Here is a 22,381-nt window from a genome sequence, read left to right on the forward strand (position 1 = left end):
AACTCACTGGTCCCAAGAGGAAGGTGTTGCAACCATGTAGTATTTTCTTGTAAAAAATTTTGTCTTGTTACTTAATACTAATAATTATTTACTCAAGAAGGGGATATGAGCCCGGCCGGCATGGCTCAGTGGTTGAGCGTCAACCCATGAACCTGAAGGTCACAGTTCGATTCCCAGTCAGGGCACATGCCTGGGTTGCAGGCTTGATCCCCAGTAGGAGGCGTGCAGGAGGCAGAGGATCAATGATTCTCTCTCATCACTGATGTTTCTCTCTCTCTCTCCCTCCCTCCCTCTCTCTGAAACGAATAAAAACATATTTTTTTTTAAAAAAAGAAGGGGATATGTAAAGGGAATAAAATCTGAGTACAAATTTTATATTATAAAAATTGAAACAAGCCCAGCCAGGCATGGCTCAGCGGCTGAGCGTCAACCTAGGATCCAGGCGATTGGGGTTCGATTCCCGGTCAGGGCACATGCCCAGGTTGCGGGCTCGATCAATGACTCTCATCATTGATGTTTCTAGCTCTCTCTCCCTCTCCTTTCCTCTCTCTGAAATCAATAAAGATATATTTAAAAAAAAATTGAAACAAGATTTTTTTCTATATGGCTTAAACAGAAGAACAAAGTAAAATTGTGATTAGGCAAGTCAGATAAAGTAGATGAGGAAGGGTAAAATAAATCAGTTATGGTAAGAATCATCTTGAGATTTAATTAGAAATAAGATCATAGGTTTATTGTTCTACTCTATAATTAGCCATCTTAATAAGATAAATGAACTTACTGTAATAATAAATTCAGAATATAGAGCAAATAAATTATAAGCTTATAATATGTATGATAAAAAATTACATATTACATTTAGTAGACTGATCTCTCATTTAACCAGTATCCCATAAGTTTATTAAATGGTAATCTTTAGAGAGGCATTAGTTAGGCCTTTAACTGGTCTTTTCTTCCTACTTATTAGTTGTGCTAACGGAAATAACCCCAAATAAGAATAGGAGTTAATAAAGGGAAGCAAAGATTGATGAAGTTTGCAAATTGATGTTATGCTGATGGTGGCAATGTGGAGAGAAACCTTCATAAATAGAGAGCTTTGAATAGTCAAATGCTGTAGTCACCATAGGGAAACAGTTTTAAAAGAGAAGAGACTTGGGTCAAAGTCAAACTTCACTTGCACAAGCAGTGTAAAAAGTTAATTAAAAGCAAACTCATTACATTCTTTCAATATAATACTGGTGTGTCCAAGTTGAGAACTCTTCAAGGTAAATTGTATTCCTAAGTAGCTTGTACCCAGCAGTCAGGACTGAACCCAATCATTGGTACCTAAGCAGGTAATAAGAAAACTCACTATACCTACAGCTAGGAGGTTTTCCTCAGAATATGACATATGGCTTGTTTATTCATACATGTGAACAATAAAAGTAATGATGCCAATTTACCAAGTGTCAGCACCAACTATTCTCTCCAATATACTAGATTCTAGGTTGCTGTTTCTCATACTGGGAAACTAGGAAGGAATACGTGGCCCCCTGCCCAAAAGCATCTGAACAATGAAAGTGGCACCATTCATTACCTTAAAACAGGGTTCCTCAGACTCAGTGCTATCGACATCTGGGACTGGACAGCACTGCTGTGGGGGCTGTCCTGTGCATTGTAGGGCAGTTAGCAGCATCCCTGGTCTCCACCTACCGATTAGATGCCACGGAACTCCCAGCCCCCTAAAGTTCCACCAACTGAAAATGTCTCCAAACATTTCCAAATGTTCTTTGGGGGCAAAATTCTCCCCGATAGAGAGCCACTGGATTAAAATATAATAGGTTTGCATGTAAGGCAAAAATATTTTATCCCCATATATATCTTAACCTGATGATAGCTTAAAGAGAGTAGAATCATTTGTTACCTAATTATTCTGAAAATATTGGGGGTAGTTATTATAAACCTCTTGAAATTGTTTATTATATATCAATTTCATTCTAATCAAATGGTGAAGGATCACGTTTGATTAAAACTCTACCCCTTCTGCCCAGCCGATGTGGCTCACTGGTTGAGCGCTGACCCATGCACCAAGAGGTTACTAGTTCCATTCCAGGTCAGGGCACATCAGGGATTGCGGACTCGATTCCCAGTAGGGGGCATGCAGGAGGCAGCCGATCGATGTTGATGTTTCTCTCTCATCGATATTTCTATCTTGTTATCCCTCTCCCTTTCTCTCTCTCTAAAATCAATAAAAACACATTTTAAAAAACCTCTACCACTTCTATTCTAGAAAATTAGTGAGTAGTGCTAAATAATTGTAGTAGATGCTAGTTTTAAAAGTGCAGCGTTTTTTGCCCGGCCGGGCGTGGCTCAGCGGTTGAGCATCGACTTAGGATCCAGGCGATTGGAGTTCGATTCCCGGTCAGGGCACACGCCCCGGTTGCGGGCTCGATCAATGACTCTCTCATCATTGATGTTTCTAGCTCTCTCTCCCTCCCCTTTCCTCTCTCTGAAATCAATAAAGATATATTTTTTTAAAAAAAAAGTGTAGCGTTTTTAAAAAATCTTATAAAAGCTTTCCATATTCAGTGATTAAAGGTTTAGTTGATTTCTTTTAATGTGTCACAGCCAGATATATTTCCCAAAACATAAAAATGTACAAAGTAACATATTTTAAATGGTTTCACTGTTTACTGTAGATTTAGCTGCTATAGGTTTAATAAATTTCTGTTTGTGATGGTCAAAATTCAAAAGCAACATCAGTTCTCACTACCTCTTGTTTTATTACAGGTAAATGAAGCATACATATGCCCACATGCGTTTACAATTCAGATAAACTTTAAAAGGCAATTCGAATGAGTAAAAAGAATGACTCACATGTTTTCTTTTCATGTGATCTCATATTTAATTCACCCTCCAGAGCAATAGATCAATAATTATATGCTGAGAAACAGCTTTTCAATACTATTGTGGAGTATGAAAACACATGGACAAGTCAATTTCTTTTTCCCATCTCAGGGGACTGGGTGGGTGCCTTTCGTGATGCTCATGGTAAACAATAATCTCAACTTTTTATCTGCGTTCTCTAAACTTGGAACGTTGGAATAATAGTAACATATCCTATCTGCAATATAACCCAGTGGGTGTCATTCTGGTTTGAGGCTAACGACTGTCTGATAAACCAGTCTTCTGCTGGGAAGCTACAGGTGTAAGTCAATTACCCATATGCTTTTACTGGTAAATCAATGTTGATTAGTTAAAACCCATTTCATAGCTATCGAAGACCTCTGTTTCTTCTCACGCAGCAAGATGTAATGGATTTCATTAGTTAGTTGATATTGGAGATAAGCACATATCAGTGGTGCTCAACCAGGGGTGAGTTTGCAATGAGATACTTTTGTTTGTTACTACTTGGGAGTATTACTGGCATCCAGTGGGTAGAAGCCAGGGATGCTGCTAAACAGCCTACCACAGGGCAGCCTCCCACAACACAACCATTGGTATATTTAATGGGACCACATAAAATTTATGGAGAATAACAACCTAAGGGATACTGACATTAAAGATGTCTTTATGATGTCTTCCTATTCAATTACATGGTATGAATTGTGTCCCTTAGGAATGTTTTACAGTTTTCTTGTTGACATTTTATGTTAAGTTCTTTCCAAGGTATTTTAATTTTTTAGTTTCCATTATAAGTAGGGCTCTTTCTTACCTTATATTTTCTAATTGTGACCTTTATACATCAAAGTAATTGACTTCTATAAATTAATATAGGACTCCACTAATTGTTTCTCCAATTTCCTTTATCTTTTTTCATCTAACTTTACTGCCTACTACTGGAATTTAATTCAATTTAATATATAATATGCTAGTAATAATGGAGTTAGTAGGTACCTTTTCTACACTATGTATACTATTTACTTTTGAGTTGAGAGTAATCGAGATTATCAAGTTAGAAAATTCCCTTTCTTTTGTTTTATTAAAAATCTTTTAAAAAAAATTAGATGGTGAATTTTGTCAAATGTGTTTTAGGAATCTATGGAAATGAAAATATGAGTTTTCCCTTTAGATTTGCTAAGGGGATGAAGTGTATTAATCATAACTGTATCATTCCTAATACTAAACCATCCCTGCAATACTAAAAAAATCCTACACTTGGACAAAGTATATATTTCTTCTGATGTACTCTGGATTCTGTTTCTAATATTTTATTTAGCTTTCTTTTGTCCTAAATATTCTTGAGAGATACTGGCCTGTTGCTTACTCTTTTTGAGAGGTCTCAATATTTGGTGGGTTTTGGTTTCATTGTTACATTGCCTTCAAAAAAAAGAATTTGAAGATTTTGTTCTTGTGAAAAAATTTAATCAATAAAAATCTAATATAAACAAGTAAAAATAGTTATTATAGTTTAGAATTTTGTGTGTTGATACAGTAATCACCACTTAAACTTAATTTCTAAAGGAGGAACAAATACCAAGTTTAAACTCCTAACTTAGAATAAAATTCCTATTTAGGCATTATTGGGTTCTGTCTTTACTCTGAGATTCCATAGTAAAATTCCCTGAGGAAACTAAAAGTTTTTAAACACAGCTATTTCCAGCTTCATTTTTTTCCATTTAAAATAGTCTTAATTTTTATAGAAATTCTACCTAGTTTATATAAAATAAAATATATGTCATTGCCAAGAATGAAAGCAAAGAGCTTACATTCTATTTTTAACACCTCTCTCTGGTTAAGTGAAGCATTTGGTAATTCATTCCCAAATTAGACAAGAAGTTAGCATATTTTAACACAAAAGTATAAGCATTATACAATGCTAAAAACTGATCCCAGCCTGGCCGGGCGTGGTTCAGTAGTTGAGCATCTACCTAGGATCCAGGAGATCGTGGTTCGATTCCCAGTCAGGGCAAATGCCCGGGTTGTGGGCTCAATCCCCAGATGGGGGCACGTAAGAGGCAGCTAATCAATGACTACTCTCTCATCATTGATGTTTCTATCTTTCTCTCTCTCCCTTCTTCTTTCTAAAATCAATAAAGATACAGTTAAAAAAAACACACAAAAAAAACTGATCCCAAAGTTTGAGACCAGCCTTGTTCTGAAGGGGCAGACTAGAATTTCCTTATATGGAAACATGGAAAAAACATACAAGTGGGGGTGGGTGGGAGGTGAAGGGGGTCTGATATATGGTGATGGAAGATGATTTGACTTTGAGTGGTGGGCACATAGTGTAATATACAGATCTTGTAACACAGAAACCCACCTGAAAACTATATGATCCTGTTAACCAATGTCACCCCAATATATATAAAAAAAGAACGTACCTGATCATGATCAACCTCTACAGGCTGCTTCTTAATGATCCAAGTGACAGACTCGGAGAGTGGAGGGGTAGTCAGGGATCTCGAGTATGTCCAGTAGTCCAGGCAGGTGGGCATCAGGCAGGAAGGGTCAAATGACCCAAATTCACTAGGGTGTCCTGGCCAAGAGAAGAGGTCACTGAGTTATCACTTCATGGTGACAACCACGCAGGAATGGGATGACAAGGCAATGATTCTAGGAGTGTCTGGGGACCAGCAGTGGTCCAGAGGAGCTCCTTAGGCCCTCTGGGCACCTTAGGACTGAATCACAACCATGCCTTTCCTGCAATTAACTGTGTATTTCTGACACTCTTTAGAGGGAACACAGCAGAACCCATTTTCTCCCTCCTTTCTAGTGCGTTTCCAGCAGGTGGTCTCCTCTGAACTCTTGGGAGGCATTAGGTGGTGGCTGATGCATAAATAAGGAGGCTTCCTTTTTCAAGAGATAATAGCATCCTCCTTTCTAAAATGCAATGCAAATTAGGAGGAGCCAGGAACCTGGACTCAAAAGGGAGCAAGAGAAGAGGGAAGGAAAAAGGGAGAGATGGAAAGGGAGGGAGAGGGAGAATTTATGGATTTCCAGGGAGTGGGTTCTGAATATTGAACAACTGATCTTGGGGCTGGACAAAGGTATCCCTCCTGAAGGATATGGGTAATTGTTCTTTAAAGGTGGACAAGCCAAGTTTCTGTTCAACTTTTCTCTACTTCCTGCCTGAGAGAGGATAGCTAGAGTCAAGAAGGCTGCTCTGAGTGTTTCCACAAGGACTGAGAATGAGCAGGTGTCAGGAGCAGAGGAGGGGACCCCATTATGTTCCTGAGTCCTCGTGTGCTCAGTGGCATGGCAGCAAAGCCAGAGTGGTCAGTGCCCACCAAAGGAATCCACTGAGGTGCATTACATCTCCCAATACAAAGGGCCATGTTACTGTCTCTAGTCTGAGATTGAAACATAAAATATATTTCAAGTGATTTACGAAAAAAATATTACCTTATGCTTAATTGATAACACAGTATCCACCAATTTCTTTAGCTCTTTATGATGCTTGGGTAGCTAAAGAACAACAAATGAGAAAATGTTAAAACTGGCATCTCACTCTGTCATGCGATTGCAATAGAATGTGATTTAAAATCAGACACCTGGTGACTACCTAAAAACAATCCCTGTACTGAAACTGCACTTAAACTGACAATTTAGAATGTTATAAACAGCACTGAATGAAAGCAGATACAAAACAAATGAGCAGCCTGTTTGCTGACGGGCTGGAGCCCACAGTCTGCTGGGAAAGGTATCACGTTCTCCATTAGCTCCCCACTCTGAGCCTCACTGGCACGTGGCCCGCAGAAGCTCTAGAGGCTGAAGCTGTCAGTCAAGCCAGAGTACAGTAAGGCCAAGCTTTCAGCTCAGGCCCTTGAATCCTCAAGGGCTCTTTCCAGGAGCCTCATTGTAATAACCACGTTTCCCAGTTTCTGTATTTCACACTTTGATATCTGTAGTCTTACTGCCCCTCCCGGGGTTAGCTAATTCCTAGAGAGAACAAACAACTGGGAACATGCCTTTCATCTGCAAACCAACCAATCCAGAGTCTAGATCCCAACCCCCTCTTTATAGGGTTCTTAATCTCTGGGCCACTATTCCTCTGCCCTAATCACCCCAGGGCCAGGAACCAGACAACTATGGACAGCTTCTCTGCCCCAGAACCCACTGAAATTATTCAAAGCACCCAATCCTAAACCTGCTTATGCTGCCTACCCCATTCCTTCCACAATAAAGGCTCTGCCCATGTCTTCCTTTTCTCTCTCTGCTTTCTGACCATCCCTGGTGCTTCCCTACATGGCCCGGTAAGGCGTGCCAAGGCCTCCTGTTTTTAGGGATCTGTGTGTATAATAAAATTCCTTCCTTCGTGACAGTCATTTCCATGTTTTGTGTGTCTTACCATACCTGATTAAACCAAATCCTGGGTCCCCTTAAAACACTCTCCAGAGTGGACCAAAGCAGGGAGGTTGCAGGAGGCCTGCGCCTGTGGAACCTGTAGGAGCTCAGAGGCTCTGCGCAGAGTGTAGTCCCCAGGTTTTCAATCCAGTTCTCCAGTTGCTAGTTGTGTGACCTGGCAGAAAAACACTTTACCTCCTTGAGCTTCACTTTCTTCAACTGAAAAACAGAGATGATAATAATGCCATCAAAGACCTCTTGGGAACATAAACAAAGCACTTAGCCAGAGTACAGTCACACAGCACTCATAAATATTACTTCCTTTCATGTTCATTTCCCATAGTTGTTTGCCTTTATCTTTTTATTCCATTTAAAATATATTTTTTAACTAATCTCACATTTTAACCATTTCATATTTAGGGTTATTTGCCTTATCCTTTTACACTAGTGCTTAAAAACAGAAATGTAATGTCAACCACAGAGGTAATTTTAAAGTTTCTAGGAGTCACATTTTAAAAGGGTTTTTTTTAAAAAAGAAAATTAATTTTATAAAATATTTTACTTCACCAAATATATTTAAAAGTATTTGCCTTTTCAACATGTAATCAATATGAAAATTATTGGGGCAGTTTACACTTTTTTCCATACTTCTTGAAAATCTGTTGTTTATCTTACATGTACAGTATATATCAATTTGGATACTAAATTTTCATTAGAAATACTTGATTTGTATTTAGATTTCTATGTGGCTTACATCATATCATTTTATTTACTTATTTGTTTATTTATTTTTAATCCTCACTGGAGGATATGCTTTTATTGATTTTAGAGAAAGAGGGAAAGAGAGAGAAACATCGATGTGAGAAACACTGATTGGCCACCTCCTGTATGTACCCCGACTGGGGATCAAGCCCACAACATGGGTATGTGCCCTGACCAGGAATCGAACCTACAACATTTTGGTGCACAGGACTATGCTCCAACCAACCAAGCCACACTAGCTAGGGTTCACATTATATTTTATGGAGAGCATTACTCTACACACTTGTTAGCTTTTTCTCCTGTGCTTTGCTCTGTACTGTGTTCTAACTTGAGATGTGCTATTTCCTTACCTAATTTAAGACCACCCTACTAGGCCTAGAGCTTAGTGCAGGACTGGATGCCTAGGGACCCTCCATGTGACTTTGTGGGGATGATCATAGTAAATTGCCTTATTAGAGCATCAGGACTGTAAAAGGCACTGTGATGCTGAACCCAGTTAACCACAACACACACATGCAGTTATCAACACAGGAAACTAAAGCCCTGTGTTAGTTCCCTGTAGTTGCAGATACCCTTGGGGGCCATTAATATAATCCCAAGGGGCTCTTAATCAGTCCATTGTTTCTCAAGACTACTTCAAAGTTAATGAAAGACAACATAGGCTGGGTGTCCTGGCCTATACTATCTGGGGATTGACAGAATTCTTTGTGAAGAAGACACTGCAAAACAAGCTTTTTAATAAAGTTAAGTCCTCAACATAGTTCTTGGAAACTGTGACTTTAAGCAAAACAACCTATAAGGAAACCAATTTTACCACAGGCTCATTGATATACAGAAATATGCCATAGAAACGTAACTCTTATTTACTATATCAATGAGCCTATGGTAAAACTGGTTAGTCAGTTTCCAAGAACCTATCCATGATGTTAGGTGAGGACTTACTATCTACTGTTCTCCAGGCTTTATTTGTGTTCTACACAATTAAATGGAGAAATACAGAACAACTTTCTAATACAGTTCAGTTATAATATAGACCAATCCTGTCAAACAGAACTTTCTCTGATGATGGACATTTCCAATATGGTAAGTGCTAGCCATATGTGACCATAAAATTTTAATAAATTTATATTTACATATAAATACATACATGAGGCTAGTGGCTACATATATACAGTGCCACTCTATTCCAAGTTGTCCTAAAAAGAAATGTTTCTCTTCCTTCTAAAAGTAAGGAGATGATGAAATTAAGAATCACTGGAATAATAACAAATCTAGCCCGGCCGGGCGTAGCTCAGTGGTTGAGCATCGACCTAGGATCCAGGCAATCGGTGTTTGATTCCTGGTCAGGGCACATGCCTGGGTTGCGGGCTGCAGTCAATCAATGACTCTCATCATTGATGTTTCTGTCTGTCTCCCTCTCCTTTCCTCTCTCTGAAATCAATAAAGATATATTTAAAAAAAAAAAGAATCACTGGAATAATAACAAATCTATACTATTTCCATTTGGATAATAGTCTTCGTATTTCATCAAATTAAGAATTAACATAATTAAATTTATTTCTCATGCCTAAATTACTTGAATGTGACAATTAGTCTAAACTGCATGGGATGATACACTAAGTGAAACATTTTATTTTCATCTCTGGTAATAGCTGCAAGGCTTTTATCTTTATTTTATCATGTTACCAGTCCCCACAGTTAAGGCTGTCAACATTTACTGTCTACTACTTGAGATAACAGCAAATGGCAATTTGAGCTTACAGCCAGTGATTAGCTGGGGGGAGGGTGGGCAGTGAAGGTAAAGCAGGGAGCACAGGGCTCCAGTGAAATGCTACTTTCTGAATTTGCCATATCTTCCTCCTTCATTGACAGCTCAATCTGCTTCACCCCATCCTAAAAGTGGTCAGACTGAAACACTTGAGGGAGGCACTGAGCCGTTTTGTCAGCAAAAAAGAAGCAAAACTATCCTAAAGATATGAGCATATTGGATTTTAGACTTATACCTTTCAACTTTCTGTTAAAAAAGCAAAACTTTATAAACTAGATAAATAACTTTTTTTTTTTTTTCACTTTAAGCCTCACAGTGCCAGTGTTGAGAATATGCCAGTCTGGGTAGGATGTGGGCTTGCTGGTAGGAAGCCACATCCAGCAACCAGAACTGTATTAAACTCTGGGCAGTTCATTTTAATGAGAACATGGCCAATGTGGGAGGAAACAAAATACACTCTCAGTAAAAATGTATTGATGAAGCAGTTTCAAATCCTTGGGTTTACCTAGATTAGAATTACTACTGAATTCCTTTCCTTATCTGCATATAGAGTCAAAAAGAATAAACCCTAGGAGGAAAAGGTTAAAAATCTATAATTTTGACTGAAGCAAACATCTGAAAACTCCGTTAATTATGGTGAAAAGTGAATATATAAAATACACATAGCCATTTCATTAAACTCATCTCTTCACCTGCACACACATTATCCTTTGCAGTCAACCCAGTGTTCTCTACCAGGGTTACTTTGTTCCTCAGGGAACATTCAGCAGTCCTGAAACATTTAGGGATGTCATCCAACATCAGACAGTGCACAGGACAGCCCCTCACAACACAGAATGATCCACCCCCTGTTGGTGGTGCCACAGTAGAGAATCCTGCCCCATAGAGACGTGGATGGTAACTGGCCATAAAGCAGGGGCATGACATGCGAGAGGTTACAGTGAAGACCTGCTCCTCACTTGATCTGCTGTGTTTACAGCAGAACACACACTTGACAAGTTGCTCAGCCAGAAGTAACTACAGTATGGAACTCAGGAAAGAGTATTCCAGAGTGTGATGCTACTGTTCTGAACTGCTGGCAAACATTTAACATGCATCTTCCAGAATGTTCAGATCCACAGAAATCATTCAGTCTGTGGATCAACCATAATGAAAAGACAATTGCTAACAAGAAACAATAAAAAACTGGTTCCAAAGTATTTGGAACTGGGATATCTCCCTTGTCCTATTTCTGCATGACATCATTTTAACATGTTAAAACTGGTCAAGAAAAGGGCTTTCCAAGCCTTACTGTGGTAGTCATTTTGCAACATACACGTGTATCAAATCACCACGGGGTACACCTTAGACTTACACGTGTCGTGTGTCAATTATAACTCAGTAAAGCTGGAACAAAAAGAAGTTTCCACATTTCTTTTAGAGGACAGATAGAGAAACAACTAGTAAATTCTCACAGTTCTTAAGGCATCTAGACCCACTCTGGAAAGCCACTGACATCCTATCCACAAATCCTTAATTAATACGTGTGATCGTTATGAAACAAGCCTCCCGCTCTCCTTCCAGCAGCAGGGTACTCACAGGCTCGGTTCCGGGTTTTGTAAGTGCAGGTGTAGAGGCTGCAGGGCCTCACTGGCAGGGACCTCAGAATCTGGAATCTTCCCCACAGCGATTTGCATGGAGAGGCTTGAAGGACGACCCTCAGGTTACTCATCACTACCATCTTTGGCTTGAAGTCTTGGTGAGTTGGCAAAGAACTTGCAGGAACCTAATAACCCAGAGGCAGAAGGACACAGGAGGAAAAGCTGTAAACAGTAGAGATGGAAGATCACATGGAATCCTCTAAGTCAGACCACAACATCCAGACTATCAGTACACACTGTGGGGATGAGAGAGGCCCAAACGAGAGTCAACAGTTTATCTACTTTTGTTCCTCAAACTCACTGGTCACCTCACTGGCAGGGGCTGGATGACTGACTCAGGCGCCCTGCCTTTCCCTTGGGGTTGGCAAATATTAGAGGTCCAGAGAAACAATCCTCTTGAATCACAAGAATGAATAGACTGTTTACAGTACAGTTTCTTAAAATTAAAAAAGATAGCCTGGTCAGGCGTGGCTCAGTGGCTGAGCATCGACTTAGGATCCAGGCAATCGGGGTTCGATTCCCGGTCAGGGCACATGCCCGGGTTGTAGGCTCGATCCCCAGTTGGGGGCATGCAGGAGGCAGCCGATCAATGACTCTCTCATCACTGATGTTTCTCTCTCTCTCTCTCCCTCTCCTTTCCTCTCTCTGAAATCAATAAAGATATATTTTTTAAAAATTTAAAAAGATATACACTTCCTGATACCCAAATTGTCCAACAAGATATTTATATATGAGAAGATACCAAAGATTAAAGCTCCCTCCAGGCAGCCTGAATAAAAAAAAGCAATCTGCATCTGGATTTCTTAGAAAAACAAAAAACAACCCAAGACACATTCTGCCAAAACAGTCATGGGTCGTTTTGAAATCCAAGCTTAGATATAACCTGTGACTGACAATTTTAGGTGTAACACTTTTTCCCTTGGTTAATGGGGAAAGTGCAGAAGGTTAATCCTGAACTAATCTACAAGTAGATTCAATTTGAATATTCATGAATGGCTGCACTGATAACCTCCCTACCCCTCACATGTTCACAGTTGAGTCTCAGAAGTGGGTGCTTTCCAAGGCATTCACTAAGTGCTCTCAAATTATGGTAACGTTAACTTTGAATGCTTCTTCCCCACTCCCCACTCAATGCTTCATCTCCTTTTCCTGAAATCTGCTATCCCTGAACCAAGTAAGCAAAGGTCAAAAACGAAAAACAAACTTTTCTTCTTGATTATTCATTCACTCCACTATAGATTTCAAAGTGCTTAGAGTGATTACTTGAGATGCATTCAGACAACTGTTCAGGTCACCATTTGAGCAACAATGAGTGTGGTTTGGCTGCAAAACTGGATGCTTTAGCCCTCCTGACCTCTCAGCCTCATGTCCAATTGACTCCTTTCTGCACACCAGCCACATGGACTTTGGTTTTTCCAACTGCTGTTGCTCTCTAGCCTCAGTGTTTATGTAGATGCTCCTCCTTCCCTGGACCACACTTACTGTCTCAGTGCCTAGTTAATTCCTACCCAACCCTTGATGACCCTATCCAATGTCACTTCCTAGAAGCCTCCCTAGACTGGGGCCTCTTTTGGTGAGCCCAGGGCCCTCTTCTTGGTCACAGTGCTCATCACAGTTGAATTACATACCTCACCAGGAAGGTAATTTATGATTCCATCTCCCCAGTGTTTAAGCCCCATGGCAGTAGGAAATATGTTTCCTCATCATAGCTGCATCCCTTAGAGACACAGTGCCTGGCACATGATGGCTACTTAATGATCTGAGTAGGGGGAGAAGACCTTGATCTATAAAGATGGTAACATAGGCTGGATGGGTCGCAGGGAAGGTAAACTCTCTGTGCTATATTCCCTTTGCTATCACTGACTATGTATGCTGTTAGATTTTACTTACACATTCTTCATCTGTTTTGTAGACTTAGAAATGTGTGAAAGATGAAAATATTCTAACCACCTTTTAAAATCATTCATAAATCATGTACTTATTAAATGTCTCAGCTATATGAAAGAAAGTCAAAAAAAAGTACCTACTAAAGGTTACAATTACATTGAAAAAAATTCCTTGATTTTTATCAGATTAACGATTCATTTTCTCGCCTCCTGACATAGAAAGGAAGTCACCCTCTTGCAACTCTCTGAAATTTAAATTAGAGGTTATGTTTCTATGTCTTGACTGAGAAAGCTTAGCCTCCTCCTTTCACCCACTTTTTTCCCCAAGAGTATGTTCTTCGGAAAGGTTTGCCAAAGGTTTCAAAATATATTTCTTAACCTGTTTTGTGTGCTGCCCCAGTGCAGCCTATGATATGAAATGCACTTCCCTCTTTCCTTCAGATTTTCACAATATTTATCTTCCGCCAAAATTCACTTAACTTTTATTGTGTTCCGACTATGAGTGGTGGTAACCTTTTACGTGGCAGGTGTGCACAGGCACAGGAATGGAGCCCTTGCCGAATTTGGCTTTTATGTGAATTTCAGTGCTGAGTTTACAATCTCTGAGTAAAGGAGAAAAGCCCTAGAAAACGGAAAGGTTTTCATTTCCAAAATATTCAAGAACAGTGCAGTTCCTTACCAGGGCCAGAAAGGGAAGGTGGGTAGAGTGAACTTTGGTTCACTGTAGATGCCAATGCAGGCTGCGAACAGGAACCTTTCTGAGGGATGTACACGGCCAAATTATGGGTAGGCTGGAGGGCACCTTCCTACCAGAGATTTCTGACTTCTCTCCATATTGCAGCAAGACTTTTAAATAGCAAAGTGGAGATAGCCAGATTGTAAGTAAAGGAAGAAGGGAAAGCAGAAAGCAACGTGGTTTTCACTGTCTGACAGAATAAATCCTACCCAAATTAAGGTGTACACATGTTCATTATCTCCCCATATTTCTCAAACTTTCTCAGCAAAAATAAACAGGGGTGTGGGGGGGGGCGGGGTGTTATTAACTGATAACGAGTTCCCAGTAGCCTTAGAGGAAAAGCGTTTTAACTCCTGCCACAAAGAATCATAGGCACCAACGTTTGTATTTTGTAGGTTCTTCCCCTCCAGCTCCCGGGACGGGATACAAAAGAAAAAGGAAAGAAGAACGAACTGAGAAGTACAGAAGTCTCACAGTAGCCCAAATGACACAGCTATGCTCCTGACCTTCTGCTCTGGGGTGGCTGCGAATCTTTTCGCAGCCTCTGGCATAGTCAGGGGTATAAACATTTCAGGTCCGAGTAAGTCCCAGCTTGAGGCGCCTCGGTTTCTGGAACTGCAACTCCCTCGGCTCCCAAATTCTTTGGGACAGTTGTTCTACTTCTAAAGGGACAGAACTCCAAGAGGGTGTAACTGTCCAATGACACTGAGAGTGGAGGAACAAGATTAGAGTAAGGAAGGAGCGATTCCCTGCCCCCTCCCCGCCATTCTTCAGAGGAGTCCCGCCGGCACTGTGACTATCCTGAGGTCAACAGCTGTCCCGGCTCCGGGACTCATCGCAGAGCGTGGTCGTGCACGTGGGAGGGTCCCTGTCCTTTCTAGTCCCCTTGCTGCCCACGCTCCACATCTCCGCGGAACCTTACCGGAACGTTTCTCTAAGCGCAAACCCCTGCACTCGCTACTGGGAAGATGCGTTCATACGCGCGGCCATCTTGGCTACGCCCCCTTACGCCTCGCTACGCCCCTCACGCCGGTCACGTCACCTCGCCTATTTACGTTACGCCCCCGTCGGCGCAACAATCCATTAAGCTCCGCCCTGGTTACGCTCCCAACTGGCACCTCCGCTTTGGTCGCTCCGGGCCCGTGCCGCCGTCGCCCCGCCCCTGCCCTCCGCCTGGGTCCAGCCCTCCTTTCCGCTGGACCGTCTTTGTGACGCCTCCGAGAGCAACAAAGCTACGCCCCACGGATGGAGCGCGCCCTCATGTTTGGGGTACGTCCTTGCGCTCCGCCCACAAACACCCCTCTCCTTCTTGTTACGTTATTTGTGTTCCGTACACTTCTCCGTGGCCCCGCCTCTATTGGTGTTCACACTCATTCTGCTGGCTCCGTCTCTCACTTGTGCCCACGTCCCTGCTTCTAACTATAGTAATTCCTCCGCCTGAGTTTATCCCTCCCGCATTCTCCACCACCTTCGTCGAGACCTTACAAACGGCCACGCCCTTCACGCTCCTAGTCCCACCTTTTCGGTCACGCTCTGGGGCTACGCCTAGGCCACGCCCTTAGGCCGGCGCTGCCGCGGGCGCTCCTTCCCGTGAGACCAGGCCCCGCCCCTCCTGTCGGCGTCCGGTTCCCGTTTCCTGTTCTGCTTTCCCCGCGGAATGACCCGTTGGCCAAGCTCGCCCCGCTCTTGCTCTTTCTGCTGCATTCGGGCAGGGCCGCTCCCTGGGTTCCCAGGCTGTCCACTTTGGGTTCCACGCTGACCAAGTCCACGCCCCCCGCCCTCCTTCCGCTGGCAGAGCCGGGTCTCGGGAAGTCACGGAGGAGTGGGTGGGGCCCACAAGTTTCCAGAGAAAACCTCCGGGGTCTCAGAGCTAGGCCTCCGCGGCGTTTTTAGAAGGAACAAGCCTGGGGATCCTAGATCCTCGTCCAATAACTGACTTTTCATATTTCTCCAAGCTCCAAACACCACAGCTATGAGCAGAATCTGGATAGGAAACGTGAGCATGCTCTTCTTCGTGATGGGGGCTTCAGATGATTTTTCCTACGCACCTAGTGCCCACCTGTTGTCTAGGGCCTGTGGAGACAATACTACACTTAGAAGTCTGCCTATAGCCCCCTGCTCCAAGATTAATCTTCACTTCCTCCAGTTACAATTCTGGGTCCACAAGAAAAAGTGAAGCAGTTATTACCAGCTTCTTTTTTTTCCCCCTGTCCGGAAATCTCTGAAGGGGCACTCCTAGGGGCAGGGCACTTTCCATTACCCATTCAGGTATTCATTAGTTTAAATTGTATTTATGAAGTACTGTGTTCCAGTGACAAATAAGAAAACCACAGGAAACTTACAGCCTGAAGTTACCCCACTTGAGTTTGGATGGGACAAGAATTAATGACAAACTTAAGGAAGGTGTGGTATGAGGGTTGGTTAATATGTAGAAAAGGACTTGGTAAGTGCTGGTCCTTTTTAAAAATTGAAGTATAATTGACATTATATTAGTTTCAAGTGTACAACATGATTCAATATTTGTATGTATGTTGAAATGATCACAATAAGTCTAGTTAACATACATCACTACTCAGTTACAGATTCTTTTTCTTGTGATGAAAACTTTTAAGATTTACTTTCTTAGCAACTTTCAAATCTACAATACAGTGTTATTAACTATAGTTGCCATATTGTACAATACATCCCATGACTTATTTATTTTATAGCTGGAAATTTGTCCCTTTTGACTCCCTTCACCCATTTTGTTCCCCCACTCCTTACCCCTCACCTCTCACCCCTCACCCCTCTTCTGGCAGCTGCCAGTCTGTTCTCTGTATCTGAGTTTGGTTTTTTGCTTGTTAGTTGTTGTGTTTTTTAGGTTCCACGTATAAGTGAGAACATATGGTATTTGTCTTTCTGTCAGACTTATTTCACATAGCATAATACCCTCCAGGTCCATGTTTGTTTGCTTTTGAGAAACAGTTTTTCTTGGCTTTTATTCATGATACTGTGAACTAAGTAGGGAACAAAATATCGGAAGGAGTTTTATATAGGTACCCTCAATGTAAAATAAACTGTTGCCACAATCACAAAGCACAGTGCATTAAGTCAATTCTATGAAACTCCCAAACTTCCTTTTCATTTCAGGTCAGAGGTCGTATGCAGGCAGCATTTAGATCACCATTCCCCATGATGGCAAGTAAGTTTCAAGTCACATGTCAACTGACTGAATAACTGCCTTTGAAAGTTTTGTGGCTGAGTCCGTGTTCAGAAGGAAAAAGTTCTGTAATAAAATAACAATGTCTGTTTTGGGTGCCGGAACAACCTATCTGGCATTTTAGATTTGTAGTAATAAAGATGTAGCATGCAAGCTCTTTAGGCAGTCCTCAAAACTTTTCTTACTATAAGCTTTTGATGATTTTCAGACAATAGAAGGATCAAGGTCATTTTTTCTGGTTAAACTTAAGGGCAGAAACTTTGATATGTTGATTAATTCATATGCTTTGTATATCAAACAGAACAAGGTTAGTTTAAGATTCTGTTATGAAAAGGAGAACATCTAACCAAAAAGACACATGGCCCAATGGCCCTTCCACCTCTTTATAGAGGTTGGCAAAGGAAGTACCTATGGACAAGGCTAAACTTGATGGGGTGACACTGTCAGTGAAATAGAAGTTTAAGGATGGCAAATGCTGCTCAATAGGGCATAGCTGCAATAATTTTAGCCTAGAAAAAAATCATGACTTACCTAAACTGGGAGAATACTCTTTGTATAACAACCCAACACCATTGGAAAGAGTTAAACATCAAGGAAGAAATGTCAATAAAGTCCTTTTTTTACTACATGGGACTCATGCACAAGATGAGGCACGCAGATAAGCACACACATTCTGTTTAAGAAAGTGTCCTTTAAATTTCTACCTTAGGATTATTAAATTGGCAGGATTACACTCACTCAGTTTGTCTGAATTAATCTTTATTTCCACACAGTAGTGATTAACTTTCTCTGAACTAGAAAAATGTTACCCTGTGGAAAAAAAACAGAGTTCACAATGTTTATGGCTTTTGATTAACCTACAAAATTTGATGAGCCTTCAGATTTTTTTCTCACCTTAAAAAGGGCATCAGATATGGGAGTGGAAACAAAAATATTCCAAAGCCTAGGATTTCTTGTGTTTCAAAGATAATGAAGTTGTTTTCCTCTGGCTAGGAATTTGAAAACAAATCGCAATGTACCTCATGACACTTCATTTCCATAGTCTAGAGCTTCTTAGAATGCCAGTTTATAATTCATATAAGTCAGTTCAGTTTTATTAAATTACCAAATATTCATGGGCCATGAGAAATGCAGAATTGAACCAAATATAGTCCCTCCCCTCCAGGAACTTAAAAGTTTGTAGGATACAAAAGTAAATCATGTTATCAATAGATGCATGTATGACTGAACCGAATGCTATGGGAATGCAGGAGGAGAGAATGGAAAGTTAGTAGATTGGACAAGTCTACAACAAATAAAAATCTATAATGAAAACGAAAGTTTTCTCAGAAGATGATATTGAGATAGACCTGTAACAATGGCTAATATGTTTAAAGGTTAAAAAAAGGGAGGAAGCTCACAGTATTGAAGTTAAGGAAATAGTGTGAAAACAAACACAGAACGAACAGAGGTAGGACATGGCCCACTTGCGGGGACTAGCTGGCAGAATGGCTTCGAGGAGGATGGGGCGTGGCATTAGCGTGGATACTTCTGAAAAGCCCAAATTAGGGTCAGATCTTACAGGTTCAAGAGTTTGGGTTCTCTGACATAAGCACTGGGGTGCTAATGAAGATTTTAATGTGGAAATGACTTCAATGTAAATGACAAGGAGAAGGACAATGGAATGTAGAAACATCATTCAATGACAGTGAGTTTTAGATATGCCTGTGCTTATTAATCATGGGCTATTGGACTGGGTCCAGCAACCAGACAATTATTCTTTCTTATTAGCCATCTTAATAAAAAGATAAATGAGTTTATTTTCATAATAATTTCAGAATATGAAATTAATGATGTTAAAATCTTATAGTATGCTTGATTTTACACACACACATTTGGTTCCCCTTTATCTCCTGTTCTTCCTTTGTGAGTTATTTCCATTAACTCAAATACAAGAAGAAAAAAGTTACCATATAAAGGCCTAAATGATGTTTCTAAAGTTTGTAGGATATTTGGCATCTAATCACTAGATGCCAGTAGCACCTCTCCCCCATTTGTGACAACCAAAAATGTCTCCAGACATTCCCAAAATGTCTTTTGTAAGAAAAGAAAAAAAAAATGCAATGCCCCTGCCCCCATTGACAACCACTGAGTTAAATAAAATATAGTATTTTTCACAATAGACAAAATACTTTATCTTCCCATGCATCTTAACACTGAAAATTTGAAGAGAGTAAAATAATTTTTTACCTCCCAATCATACTGAAAATTTTAGACTAATTACTAGAATTATCTTGATATTGTTTATTTTATAGTATATCAATTTCATTTCAGTTTAAGTGATGAAGAATTACATTTATTCAACATTCTACAACTTCTGTTCTGGAAAATGAATGAGTGGAGCCATTAGTTTAAAAAGTACAAGGTTTTTATCTTATAAAAAATTACATGTTCAGCTATTAAAGGTTTGATTTCTTTTAGTGTGTCCCAGCTAGATACATTTCTCAAAACTCAATAAAAATGTACAAAGTAAAATTATATTTGAAATGGTTTCACAGTTTCCTAGTTTTAGGTGTTATGGGTTTATGAATACCTGTACTGTATGTGATGATGAAACAATAATGAGGGTGAAAATTTAAAAACAACATTGGTTCTTCCTACCTCTTCTTTTATTGAAAGTAAATGGAGCATGCATATCCCTACATGCTTTTACAGCTCTGATGATCTTTAAAAGGCATCTAACATGAATGAAAGAACAACCCACATGTTTTCACATGATCTCATATTTAATTTACCCTCCAGAGCAGTAGATTAATAATTATGTGCCAAGAAACTGCTTTTCAATACCATTGTGGAGTATGAAAAAAACATGGAAAAATCAATTTCTTTTTCCTATCTCAGGAGACTGGGTGTGTTTCCTATTTATTGCTCATAGCAACAGTAATCTCAGCCTTTTATTTATGTTCTCTAAACTTGAAACATTGGAAGTCAATAGCAACATATTCAGAATGATTGAAACTGCTTTATTTGTCATCATTACCACTGCTACTAATAAGTAGCAGTATTAGGCTCCAATATGTGGAATTGCTAAAGTGAGTATTGTATGAAGCAAGTTTGATATGAATTCTCTGGATGTTTAATACTTAAAATTGTGCATGAAAATAAAGACTAAATAGATACAAGATTTCGAAAAGTATAAGAAAGTAAGGACAGTATGTTAACAGGCAAGAACAATAATATCTAGTTCTGTGTTCCACCTGTTTTATTGAGCTATCAAGCTCTTTATTAAATCATTTTTAGCATGTTCTATGTGATCCATACCTTGTAAGAGTCTTCGTATTTTAAGTCGATGTCTTTATAGTTTCTATTCCTCTTTCTATTCACCTGACAGGACCTATAAAAGTTGATATTTTTAATCTTTTCATTTTGGGCTGCTGTTTTTATTGCAATTGTCAAATACTTTTCTAAGCAAATACTGGAATATAGAAAAATTAAAACTGTAATTATAGACTTTTTAGAATAGAAGGATGATCACTCTACATCTATACTTCTTACGTCATGTGCCAGGAAAATAACTCCAAGGAAAATTAATAGCCACAGATATTTTCATTATTAACTGAGAAAGATTAAAAAGAAATAAGCCTATTAACCAGCTCAAAAGTTATAAAAAGAACAAGAGAGCCAGTATAAGGACAACATGGGTAAGGACTTAATGAATGTAAACAAGATTGATAAATCACAAAGCAGAAAGAAAAGAACTGAAAATTAAATTCAAGATCTTGTTCTTTGATTAAACAACAACAAAACTGGATAAACTTGTGGCAAGATAATGGAAAAATGAGAAAAAATATATACACACCAGAAAAATAAAAGGGATATAAGTAATGAATGTAGATATTTTATGGAAAATGTTATGTAAAGTTCTTGAAAATGCTGGAAAATCTTAATGAAATGAATGATTTTCTTGGAAATTGTCACTGGCCAAAATAGACTCAGAAAGAAATATGAGACCTACAATAAATGGCAATACAGGAAATGAAACTTTTGAAAGAACTCTTCTTCCAAAATAGGTATGGTCCACATTCCTCAACTCTGAATTTTGTATTTTTTCTTCATTTTAAGTATTTGTAAACATAGACAATGTTAGAAATCTTTCTATAACATTTTCAAGATGGTAATATAAGAGCAGGGAAAAATAAACTTCAAGAATCAGCACTTAAAAAGGAACCTACATGATATACTTCTATGAAAATAGGTTTAAAAATCCAAGGAAAAAATCAGCAATTAAGTCTAGAAGCATGTTAAAAATCACTAAAATGAGTATATCTAAGGTAACAAGGTAAATAAATTTATTAATATAATACACCAAATGGTAAAAACTCTAGGATCATATTAAGAGATGCTGAAAAGACAGTTAATAAAATTAAACATCAATTACTGATAAAAGAAAATTTTAGTAAACTAGAGAAATAAAAGAGGACTTTTATCTTATGACACATCAAATGTAATGTGATTCACCAGATCCTATGGAAAAGCAGCAATCCCATTCAAGTGAGGAAGATGGCAAGCTCCCTGTTATTCCCATTACATTACCCTGTTCTGTTTGTGCTGCTACAGTAAGACAAAAACAGCGACATCACACAAGAAGATCCAAGGCTAAGGAAGGCGTGTTTCAACTATTAAGATATATTAACATTGGTCATCCGTGCTAGTGGCATTATGGGTGTTTTGTACTTTTCTGTTTGGCATTTCTATATTTTCTGTACAGAACTTGTGTTGCTCTTTCTGTTTTTAAAATGAGACAACATTGAGACAAATCATAACTCAAAAGGGAAGAGATTTCCTTCTCCTTTCAAATGAATGGCTCAGACTACAATTTAGCATTTTACTGTCTTCAATCCTAGTCACATAGATGATTAAGTAAAAGCAAAAGAGAGTCATTTGATTCTTTTATGAAGTTGAAGGCTAAAGGAAAGCTGAATCAGATATGCCCCTAAGGTGGCTTTGTTCCTTGATGCCAGTTATCAGCTTGTTACAGTCTCTATCTATTGCTTTACCTTCCCATTATGACTTTATCTTGTCTAATATTTACCAAGATAACTTCATCTAGTCTGACCTTTTTTGTAGGGGTTAGTTATGTGAGCT

The 22,381-nt window shown here is 39.5% G+C and overlaps 2 protein-coding genes across 8 annotated transcripts in view; one reads left to right on the forward strand and one right to left on the reverse strand.

Moving 5' to 3' along the window:
- CA5B (carbonic anhydrase 5B) overlaps positions 1 to 15,072 on the reverse strand; it is a 52,449-nt gene extending 37,377 nt beyond the window's left edge. The window contains exons 1-5 of the mRNA XM_081125653.1: positions 14,981 to 15,072; positions 11,375 to 11,561; positions 7,276 to 7,485; positions 6,325 to 6,387; positions 5,304 to 5,458 (exon numbers count right to left, since the gene is read on the reverse strand). Of these exons, the coding sequence (XP_080981779.1) occupies positions 5,304 to 5,417 (114 nt within the window). The 5' untranslated portion in view covers positions 5,418 to 5,458; positions 6,325 to 6,387; positions 7,276 to 7,485; positions 11,375 to 11,561; positions 14,981 to 15,072. The remainder of the gene's footprint in view (positions 1 to 5,303; positions 5,459 to 6,324; positions 6,388 to 7,275; positions 7,486 to 11,374; positions 11,562 to 14,980) is intronic.
- Positions 15,073 to 15,135: 63 nt separating this feature from the next.
- The window catches only part of CLTRN (collectrin, amino acid transport regulator), a 32,562-nt gene continuing 25,316 nt past the window's right edge, over positions 15,136 to 22,381 (forward strand). For 2 of the 7 annotated variants that reach the window (XM_081125657.1, XM_081125658.1), the window contains exons 1-2: positions 16,025 to 16,054; positions 17,188 to 17,239. Coding sequence is in view for 2 of the 7 variants with exons in the window: in XM_081125660.1 (XP_080981786.1) it covers positions 15,304 to 15,327; positions 17,188 to 17,239 (76 nt within the window). In the remaining 5 variants the exon portion in view is untranslated. Of the gene's footprint in view, positions 15,328 to 15,703; positions 16,055 to 17,187; positions 17,240 to 22,381 lie in introns of those variants that run through there. The other 5 variants (XM_081125660.1, XM_081125661.1, XM_081125659.1 and 2 more) reach the window with 5 other exon arrangements.

The sequence above is a fragment of the Miniopterus schreibersii genome (genome assembly GCF_964146895.1).
Source record: "Miniopterus schreibersii genome assembly, chromosome: X".
In the NCBI taxonomy this organism is placed as follows: Eukaryota; Metazoa; Chordata; class Mammalia; order Chiroptera; family Miniopteridae; genus Miniopterus; species Miniopterus schreibersii.